Source organism: Strix uralensis, chromosome 1 (assembly GCF_047716275.1).
Source record: "Strix uralensis isolate ZFMK-TIS-50842 chromosome 1, bStrUra1, whole genome shotgun sequence".
NCBI lineage: Eukaryota > Metazoa > Chordata > Aves > Strigiformes > Strigidae > Strix > Strix uralensis.
Window position 1 is genome coordinate 65,519,554 of NC_133972.1, and position 10,803 is coordinate 65,530,356.

The window sequence follows — 10,803 nt, forward strand, 5'->3', positions numbered from 1 at the left end:
CCTTCAATGTCATAACCACACACTCACATACTGAGGCTAATCTGATTTAGACCACATGGAAGTATATGTTGCAGCTATCTCAAAACTTCACAGTATATACTTTAGGAGAAGGGAGATGAGCAAAACTAAGTTTACAATATGTTAATTCTGTACTACATGGCTGTCTTTCTAACTTCTATTTAACAGTCAGCTAAGAACTTGAGTATTGAAACTAGTTTCAATTTAATCATTTCAACAACTTGAAAACTTCAGAAAATTAGTATTTTAAGAGTTGCATATTCTATACAGCACTTTAACAGGTTACCCAATATTTTATAAGACTTCTTTCATGTCAGAATGGACATGAACTGTGACTCATCTGATGACAAGGTCATAACTGGTAACAGAATTCCGTAAAACAAAAAGTCTCAGTAACAGAATATGAGAAACATTGGTTGGAAAGGACATCTGGAGGTGATCTAGGCAACCTACCACTCAAAGCATGACTTTTGTCAGCAATAGATCAAAACACTATGGCTTTGCCTAGCCTGTAAGATTAAATAATTCTCAAGTAGCTTAAGTAATAACTGCACTTGAGTTAACTGTTGAGTTAATTTCCAAATACTTTTATTTGTTGCATGGTAGGACCCAAAAAAACAGAAGGAGATGCTATACTGCAAAGTGCTTATATCTGCTTGAACACAAATTAATTAGGAGCATGGGTAGGGAAGTAGGACCATAAAATGAAATTGTTCATACAGCTGTTCAACTACTTGATAGTTGCTGATGACTAACAATGTGTAAACTCCTTAGTGGTTTATATATTACCCATAAGAATACTTCGTTCATTTACATATATATGTGCATGATGACATCTGAGTACATAACCTATTATGTACAAATAAGGAAAAACCAGTCAGGGACATGACAGTGGATGGCAGCCTTCCAGAGCCCATGAGATGGTGGAGTTTAAGACCCCAAGAGAAGCAGGTAAGATGAACAGCAGAATAAAAATCTTGGATTTTAGAACAGCAGATTTCAGTGTGTTCAGGGATCTGAAATTGCCCCAAAGGGAAAAGTGGCCCCAGAACAGCTGGTCGATCTTCAAGGGTATTTTCTTCAAAGCACAGGAACAACACACTCTGCTCTGTAGAAAGTCAAGCCGATGTGGCACAAAACCAGTTTGTCTGAACAGGGACCTCGTGACCAATCTCATATTCAAAAAGGAAGTGTGCAGGAGGTTGAATCAGAGAGAGCTCTGGGAAGGGACATTGCCAAGCATGCAGGATGAAGCAAAGAACAACAAAGTTCAGCTGAAGTTGAAGCTAGCAAGGAATATGAAGGACAATAAGAAGGGCTACTTTAAGTAAACCAGCAGTGAAAAGATGACTAAGGAAACTGTGGGCCTATTGTTCAAGAAGGTAGGGAACCTGGTGACAAACGACATGCAAAAGATGAAACTACTCAACGCTACTTTGATTTGGTCTTTACCAGTGAGGTCTGCTTTCAGACCTCCCAGGTCTCTGAGTCTAGTGTCAAAATACGTGGAAGTGAAATATTATCCATGCATCTATGTGCTGTGATCAAAGGGACAAAGTTCAGCTGGCAGCTGGTTACTACTAGTGGCATCCCTCATGGGTCAGTCCTGGGGCCCATATTGTTTAAGAATTTCATTAACATCCTGAAGAAAGGAATAGAGTTTGCCTTCAGCAAGTTCACAAATACTAAACTGAGGGGGGAGCAGTCAATACACCAGATGACAAGGTTGCTCTGCAGGGTGAGCTTGACAGACTGGAGTTATGGGCTGTAGAAACCTCATGAAGTTCAGTAAAAGTGAAGACAAAGTCTTGCACCTGACCACAAGTAGGAGCTGAGAGCAGATGGGATAATGAGCAGCTTTTCAGAAAAGAACCTGGGGTCATGGCAGACAAATTGAACATGAATGAGCAGAGCACCCTTGTGACACAGAACGCCTATCAGATCTTGGGCTAGATTAGCATGAGTCCAGCTCATATGTTGAGGAGCCTAGCTCAGACATTGAAGGAAGTAATTTCTGAGACTGAATCTGGAGTACTGTGTTCAGCTTTGGGCTCTCCAGGGCAAGAAAGACATTTTACATTCTGGAGCAGGTCCAACCAGGGCTATAATGGGGGCAGTAAGACAATTAGATGGTAAAATTGTTAGGCTGGATTGGATTTGTTAAGTCTGAAGAAGAGCAGGCTAATGGCGTAATGGAGCAGGAATCTTATTGCTGCCTTCAGCTGCCCAAGGTAAGGGCTTAGACAAGATGGAGCCAGGTTGTTCTTGGAAGCTCACCATGAAAGGATGAGAGGCAGCAGATGTAAGTTGCTACACAAGACATTTCAATTAGAAATTTGAGAGAAAAAAACCACAATGTGGTTGGAACAGGGTTCTCAGGGAGGTTGTTGAATCTCCATGCTTAGAGAAATTCAGAACTTGACTGGAGAAGGTCCTGAGCAACTTTATCTATAGTATTCCTGCTTTTAGCACAGAGCATGATATCCACATGATCTCCACATGATCTCTAGAGGTCCCTTCCAAACTAAATTACTCTACACCTCTAATAAATTAGAACAAGACAACTGAAAATTATTCAGAAATGCTAAACGACAGAGATTTGCTTTGAAAGCTCTGAGACTGAGCATAAGTGAATCTGTTCACTGCTGCAAGTAAGACTATTTTGTTTTCAAGATTAACATTCTGCATTTGAGATGCAAATTCTGACTTGGTTTCTTCTTCGTTTCTTGTTCACCTAGCTAGTTGTTTTTGTTATGGATTTAAAATTGACCACAGCAGCGATCCATCTGTCTTCAAGAATGACCCAGAACAGATGCTTACAAGGAGTTTAGAATCAAGGGAGTGATGCTTCCCAGATTTAATTCTTCCAGCAAATTTATAGCTCAGTGACTTCCTGAACAAGACATAGTATCTTTGTGTTAAAAATAACTCTTAATGTGTTTTCATCCAGGATTTTGTCCAGAAGCCTTCTGAATGCAACTAAGTTTTTTGCATCCACAACCTCCTATGGGAATATGCCTACACGTAGTGTGAAAAAGTACTCCCTTCTTTTTCATTCTGCCATCTGACAACTCCATTTGGTGCCTTTAACTCTCATTGTAGAAGAAAAAAAAAAAAAAGATTTATTCTCTTTTTGGGTCTTTGCCACAGACTTCAACCATGTTCCTGCTCTGTATTTTTTTTCATGAGAGTTGTATTCTATTTAGCTTCTTATTAAGTGGAACACAAGGCATACTTCTTCTCTGTATCTTTTTTAATTCTGTCTTCTTTTGAGATGTCAGGACCAAAACTACATATAGTCCTGAAGAAAAATATAGGCTACACAGTGAAATAACTATGTGTTCTTCTTCTTTGTTTATTTCTTACCTAAAATGTCCTCATTTTCTATTTCCTTCTCTGACCATGATTGCACACTGGAGTGGCCTTTTCACAAGACTCTCTATTTTAACTCCAACATCATCTTCCCAAGGAATGAAAGCTATTTCAGAGCCCATAACTGTGTATGTAAAGCTAGGTATGTTTTTTCCTTGAGCATCACTTTACATTCTTGGGATTTCATCTGCTATTTACCACCATGTCATTCAACACCTCGTGACCCACTTGGGATCCTTCTCAAATGAGTTTCATCTGATCCAGAGTACAACTAAGACAACATAGAGAGGCATGCTTGGTTTCAGCTGTCTATGCAATTGCTTCTTAACGATATTTGCATACATACTAAACTGAGAACAAACAGTTCTAAGATGAGCTTTGCATTTAGGTCTTGCTTTAAGGTCTATGACTATTTTTCTCTTTGCAGATATGCAAAGGGTGATTCAACCACAGTAACTCTTAAGCAGGTAGGACGCCAACCACTCTAAAGAACTTCAGCTATATCAAATAGCATTTTATCTGCATATTTGTCCCTTGAGTACAAAAGAACAACTGAGTTTTACTTACATTACAACAATAACTACAAGATCTAAGCAGTTCCATGGATCTCGAAGAAAGGTAAATTCATTCCAAACAAATCCTCTTGCTAATATTTTTATCAATATTTCACCAGTATATATGCCAGTAAAAAGATATCTGAAAAGGAAAGTGTATATTAAAGTTACAGAAATAAAAATAGTAATGAGATTGAGACACATTCAGGCACATTTCTACCTTTTCTATGATTTAGTCATTGGACGGAGATGAAGGTAGAAAATGTAAAGTAAAATAGGACAGGTTACATTATTTTCAGAAACATCATGGGAAGATGCCTTCCTGAATTTTAGTAAGATTTCCATGTAAATCTATAATCATAAATGTTCACATAAGCATATCATAGTATTTCTGGATAAAGGATAGCTCACATCTATTTTTAAATTTTTTTAAGACTGTTTTACATTCTAAAGCAGGCTGGAAAACTTCAAAGCCTCAATATTGTGGCAAAACAATAACAACAAAGACTTATTTTAGTCTGTAAAGTCTGCACATTTTATACATTTATTCTGACAAATACTGTACAACTGAGAGAAATCCTATTAAGCTATCATTATCACCATGCTTACCCCAAAATAAGAGGAATTAAAATTATAAAACCTCTGAGGCTCCAGACACATTTTCAAGATTTAATTCTAGAACATTAACTCAAGTTACACTGGATACAGTGCACAATTACAAAAGGTAACAAGACATTATAAGTAGATGGCTTCCTAACGTGAACAACTGAACTTGGGGTGTCCCCGGGAAACAGTAAGAAAGAATGGAATGAATGTTATCCCTTTACTTTTTGCATGAGCTGGCCATAACAGACACTCAGTTTATTGCCTTAGAATGAGAGATATTAAGTTAGAATCCTGCTGCAGTGTCTCTCTAAAAGACTTAATCCTCGAAAGGAAAAATGGGGCAACTTTCTATGTTACACCAGATGGCAAAATTAGCCAATGTAGAGAAAAGGGCATATGGTATAAGCCTCTAAGAAAAGACACTGAAGCTCCACAGAAGACTGTGTGATATAATAATCCTAAATCTTCCTCAGAGGTCTGTCTGAGAATTTTCAAGCCCCAGAATTAGATCACCACATTATTTAAATTTTTCAGTCCAGCATGTTATATCCTTAGAAAAAGAGTGAACAAATGGCAACTGAGATACTTACTCAGTCCAGCTGAGTGCTTCTGGAAGTTTAGTTACAGCCATCGAAACACAATTGAGTAACACAGTACAAGTAATAAAGCCAACGAATAATGTGAATAATAAGTTAAGGAAAAAGTGCTATATTATAAAACAATAAGTTCAGAAGAGTTGCTGATTTACACTCTAAAACCCTTACAGATAGTCAAATAATTACTTTGGTTTTGAATATGTTCAGGACTTCTCATGTGTTTTCCAAAGAAATGGATGTCAGATCAAACTTCTGTTCATCTGGTAAACTTCATGATTTAAAAAATAACAATGTATAATCTCCATGTGGAGATAGTTTTGGAAGTTGGGACATTAGTGGGACATAATAAGTTTGACAGAATAGATGAGGAACATAAAGTAGTGAGCAAAATCTGAGTCTTCTGCTGTCTACTGTTATCTGAAACTTTAGAAACCTCTTTGAAACCATTGAATTACTTGAGTGTGTCCAGAGAAGGGCAACGAAGCTGGTGAAGGGTCTGGAGCACATGTCGTACGAGGAGTGGCTGAGGGAACTGGGGGTGTTTAGTCTGGAGAAGAGGAGGCTGAGGGGAGACCTCATCTCCCTCTGCAACTACCTGAAAGGAGGTTGCAGAGAGCTGGGGATGAGTCTCTTTAACCAAGTAACAAGTGATAGGACAAGAGGGAATGGCCTCAAGCTGCGCCAGGGAAGGTTTAGACTGGATATTAGGAAGTATTTCTTTACAGAACAGGTTGTTAGGCGTTGGAATGGGCTGCCCAGGGAGGTGGTGGAGTCACCATCCCTGGAGGTGTTTAAGAGTCGTTTGACAGAGCGCTGAGGGATATGGTGTAGTTGGGAACGGTCAGTGTTAGGTTAATGGTTGGACTAGATGATCTTCAAAGTCTTTTCCAACCTAGATGATTCTGTAATTCTGTGAAATTTCCATTTCTTCCCAGCAGAAGCATGGAATAAAGAGAAATGGGCCACAACCCCATTACAACTAGGGGCTTTAAGCCTATGAAAACCACAGGAAAAAGCTTAATTATAAATAACCAGTGTTCTTTGAAACTGGGAGTCCATACATAATATTCTTACAAGAGACACCTATGCTCTGCAACGAGTTCAGAAAACTCTCTAATTTTATGTGGCAGGCAATGAAAACATACATAAGAAAAAACATCCTTTCATGAAAGTTCACTTGTCACTTAATAAAAGTGGTTTTTTTTAAAATCAAACACTGGCCTTAAACTTAGAGTTTATTTGAAACTGAACAGCAAATTTAGTAATTTCTAATAGCATGAATACACATTCAAAGTCAGCCATATGTTCCCATAAAAGGACCTATTTCTACAAATTAATAATTCCAAATGAAAACAGATGTTTGGCAGAAAGAGCAGAAACTACTCAGACTATGGTTTTGCACCTGCAACCCTTCACATTTTTACATTTTTCAAACTACATTTATAATTTTGCAAAAATATAAAAAATGGGCGCTCTTCAGAACTTTATAAACTTGAGTGTGAAATACATTTATTAGGATAACAGACTCTTTCAGGAAAGCATTTCTGTAAATCACATCCTTCATTTTTTAATAACTAGGGAGTCAATTTTTCGTTTGCCTTTTCAAAAAAAAAAAAAAAAATTAAGCTTGTCACCACAGTAGAGATTTAGAAGAAGTTCTGGAAAAGGGCTAAAATATCATACAGTAGCCTCTAAATGTTGTTTCATAACAATATCTGCAAATCTGATTTTAAATATGAGCTTTTTGACATTTTTACTTCTACTAACACCATGTAAATATCTCAGCTGTTGTAAAAAAAGATTCAATATAACTTTTTAAAAATCTCTATCACAGCCACATGAGCTTACATTTACATTAATATGAACAGAGGAACAAAGTGACAGAAAATGGTACAGTATATATTGAAAGTGAAATAAGGGAAACCAATAAAAGGATATGAATGGATCAGAATTTTAATTGCTGCTTTTCTGACAGGATTAAAAGGACCAACTATACACAAGGCAGGTGTGGCCGCAAACCGGAAAATAGTCCTCCTTTTATTTATCACCATAAAAGTCTATTAAAAAAAGATTCATAGTATATGAAATATTTTAATGAAACAAAATTTTCCCCCAAAATTAAATGTTTACATTTTCAAATCTGCATCTAGAACAATACCTAACTGTGATTATGAGTAAAGATTTCCTGTATTCTTACTTGGAGCTGTGACCTGATGATACCATGTTTTGAAAGAAAGACACCAGCTATATAAAAGTTCACTATTGACTGTGAAGAAGTAGTAATGGGAATTAATTTGAAGAGCAAGTGATCACTTGGTTCACTTGGTCAAAGTAATTAAAAGATACTATTCTGGGACTGCAACAATGGTGTTTATCATTCTCAAAAGTACCTTACTCTTGGATAGTTTTATAGGCTACAAAAGATTATTTGCAAAATACATATTGTGTAGGACTGCCAGAATCTCGTCCGGCAAAAGCAAAAATTTTAATTTTGAAATATCTCTAAATTAGCAAGTAACACTGTAAATTCCTCCTAAGCTACTTTAAGTCCATGCAGCTCAGTACTTTTGCCACATGAAGTAAAAATGAAATCTCTTAAATCAAAGACACAGTTCACTAACTTTTATGTAAATTTCTTCAACTGAATCAGCCTTAGTTTCTCTTCATCAAGAATATCACTTTGATTACTTTCAGAAAAAAATCTCTGGAAGAACAAAGCTTTCTTCATGTTCTCCAATTAAATTATTATATTCCAGTGACTTGCTGGTATACATAAAAGACAGAAATACCGGACTGGATGGAACCTTATGCTCTTCAGGTCCAAGTTCCCCTCAACAGTAAGCAATCATACAACAGACGTTTCCTTTAGAAGGGATTCCTAGAGCATCTACTTTACACACTCCTATAGGCAATGACACAAATTGCTTTGCAATAGCATGGAGTATATGCAATATAGATATGGTACCATAAACAAAGATGATGAGATAAAATAACATAAAATTAATTTACTATAATGAAAATATATGATTTTGCTACACATAGTACTGGCAATATCTCAAATATGTCTTCCTTAATTTGTATATTCGTTATTCAGCAAAAGCATCTGCAATAAGTCAGCAATTCCAGCGTGATCTACTGTTTGACAGGCACTGTTTATACCACAGTGAGCTCAACCCCACAGACATTATAGAACCTCTCTGGAAAACAAAGCATCAGTTATCCAAGAATATATTTCCTATCAAAGTGTATCATGTTTTCATAATTAATTCTGATTGCTGACTGGAACTTAAAATACCTTTTCATTACATAATATGGAACATATCTTAGCCCTCCTGCCCCAAAAAAAACACTAGTAATGTTTGAAGATCTGTATACAGAACAACCAAAAATCAGCATCTCCTTGAATAGAGCTTTTACTATCTCTTTAAGGGTTCAGCAGACAAAACTAAATAAAAAAATGCTTTTGAAAGTTTTAACCTTGTGATCACTGTAGTATGGATCAACATCTTCCAGGGGTTCCCCAATGAGCTCCACAGGAAGATCTCCATACAGAGATGGCAGCTTTTTGCAGGTTTTCAGATCAAGCTGAGGAGTAAGTTTATCTTCTTCAACTCCTTGATCCTTAGTCTTCCCATTAACTTCGGCTTGCTGCTGTTTTTTCTTAGCAATTCTTTCTTCAATTGCTGCCAAGGACTCAGGGGTGAAACGTCGGAAGCTGTTAGTTTCTGATGGCCAAAACAAGGGATCCATTTTTCCTTCTATATGTTTGTTTCCAGTGCTAGAAGCAACTTAAAAGAGAAAACTATTGACAATTATAAAATATCAGAAATAACACACAACTTAAAACTAATACCCATTACATAAATTATTTCTTCCTTCTGTGAAATCCTGTATGAAAATTAGAATAGAATAGAAGAGAATAGATTAGAATACAATAGAATACAATACAATATTTCAGTTGGAAGGGACCTACAACAATCATCTGTTGTCCAACTGCCCGACCATTTCAGGGCTGATCAAAAATTAAACCATGTTATTAAGTGCATTGTCCAAATGCCTCTTAAACACTGACAGGCTTGGGGCATCGACCACATCTCTAGGAAGCCTGTTCTAGTGTTTGACCACCCTCTCTGTAAAGAAATGCTTCCTAATGTCCAGCCTAAACCTCCCCTGGTGCAGCTTTGAACCGTTCCCACACATCCAATCACCAGATCCCAGGGAGAAGAGATCAGCATCTCCTTCTCCACTTCCCCTCCTCAGGAAGCTGTAGAACGCAATGAGGTCGCCCCCCAGCCTCCTTTTCTCCAAATGAGACAATCATAGAATCGCAGAAATGTTTGGGTTGGAAGGGACCTTAAAGATCATCTAGTTCCAACCCCCCTGCCATGGGCAGGGACACCTTCCACTAGACCAGATTGTTCAAAGCCCCATCCAACCTGGCCAAAGTCCTTAGCTGCTCCTCATAGGATATTCCTTCCAGCCCTTTCACCAGCTTTGTTGCCCTCCTCTGGACACATTCAAGGATCTGAACATCCTTCTTAAATTGTGGGGCCCAGAACTGCATACAGTACTCCAGGTGAGGCCAGACCAACACTGAATACTGTGGGATAATCACCTCTTTTGACTGGCTGGCTATGGTGTGTTTGATGCACCCCAGGATATAAAGCAAAACCAACTAGAAGCACATTCATTTAGAAGAAAGAAGAAACAAAACCAAAAAAGATCAACAATTGATTCTGGATCCACCCTGTATAATTCAGGTTGCAGAAGAGATACTTTTTTCCTTCGCCTTTCCAGCTAGGAAGTGACAAAATCACATCTCTATCAGAACTCCAACAGTTGTTTTTCTCTGTAGCAGCCTATATCATCAGCAGCCTTGCACCTTAGTTACTGTACCTCTGTACTTCTTGCAAACAGAAGTTAGTTCCATATCTACCATCCCTGCTGCTTACATGGGATCACAAAATGGTCTAACTGGTAAGGATCCCGAGGCTCATCAAATCCTTCCCCTGCTCAAAGCAAGGCCAACGCTGAATTTGGCTCAAGGCTTTGTCCAGTTGAGTTTTGAGTACATTCAAGGAGATACTTATGGCTTCTAGTAAAAACGACACAAGAAATGGCAGGTTTTACCTTACCGGTCTTGAGCTTTGCTCTCCTCTCATTCTGCTGATTTGTTAGTTGTGTTTTTGCTTTGCTCTTCCTGTTCTTCAAACTCTTAACTCTTTCCCTTGTGCCATTTAGTTATGGCTGGAAATGTCTGCTCATGAGGTTTTTTTTCTAATTTTTTTGAGTAGTAAACTGAGAATGAGGCCACAACTAAGGCTTTACCATATGTGGTTTGATGAAAGAATATTTGCATTGACATTAACTAACAAACTACATTACAAACTTTTATAAACCTAGGCCAAAACCAAGATGCAGTGTCTGGTAAACATCTGAGTTTCAAATATACCTCCAGATTTCCTGAAGTTTTTATAAGACATCTGTTGAAATTAATGTCTTATCACAAGTGTACATACATACATATGTATGATGCAGCACACTACAACGTGTAAAGTGCTGCTTGATATTATTTCACTAACTTTGCTGATAAGTCCTGCATATTTTCACACCAAGACTTGGTAATTAAGAATCATTCAGTACACAGTTCACAAAAA

At 37.5% G+C, this 10,803-nt stretch overlaps 1 protein-coding gene across 1 annotated transcript in view; it reads right to left on the reverse strand.

The window, feature by feature from the left end:
* The window catches only part of LOC141948671 (sodium channel protein type 5 subunit alpha-like), a 48,062-nt gene extending 39,166 nt beyond the window's left edge, over positions 1-8,896 (reverse strand). Inside the window, exons 1-4 of the mRNA XM_074881828.1 lie at positions 8,624-8,896; positions 7,085-7,203; positions 5,141-5,230; positions 3,958-4,086 (exon numbers count right to left, since the gene is read on the reverse strand). Of these exons, the coding sequence (XP_074737929.1) occupies positions 3,958-4,086; positions 5,141-5,230; positions 7,085-7,203; positions 8,624-8,896 (611 nt within the window). The remainder of the gene's footprint in view (positions 1-3,957; positions 4,087-5,140; positions 5,231-7,084; positions 7,204-8,623) is intronic.
* Positions 8,897-10,803: the final 1,907 nt, after the last annotated feature.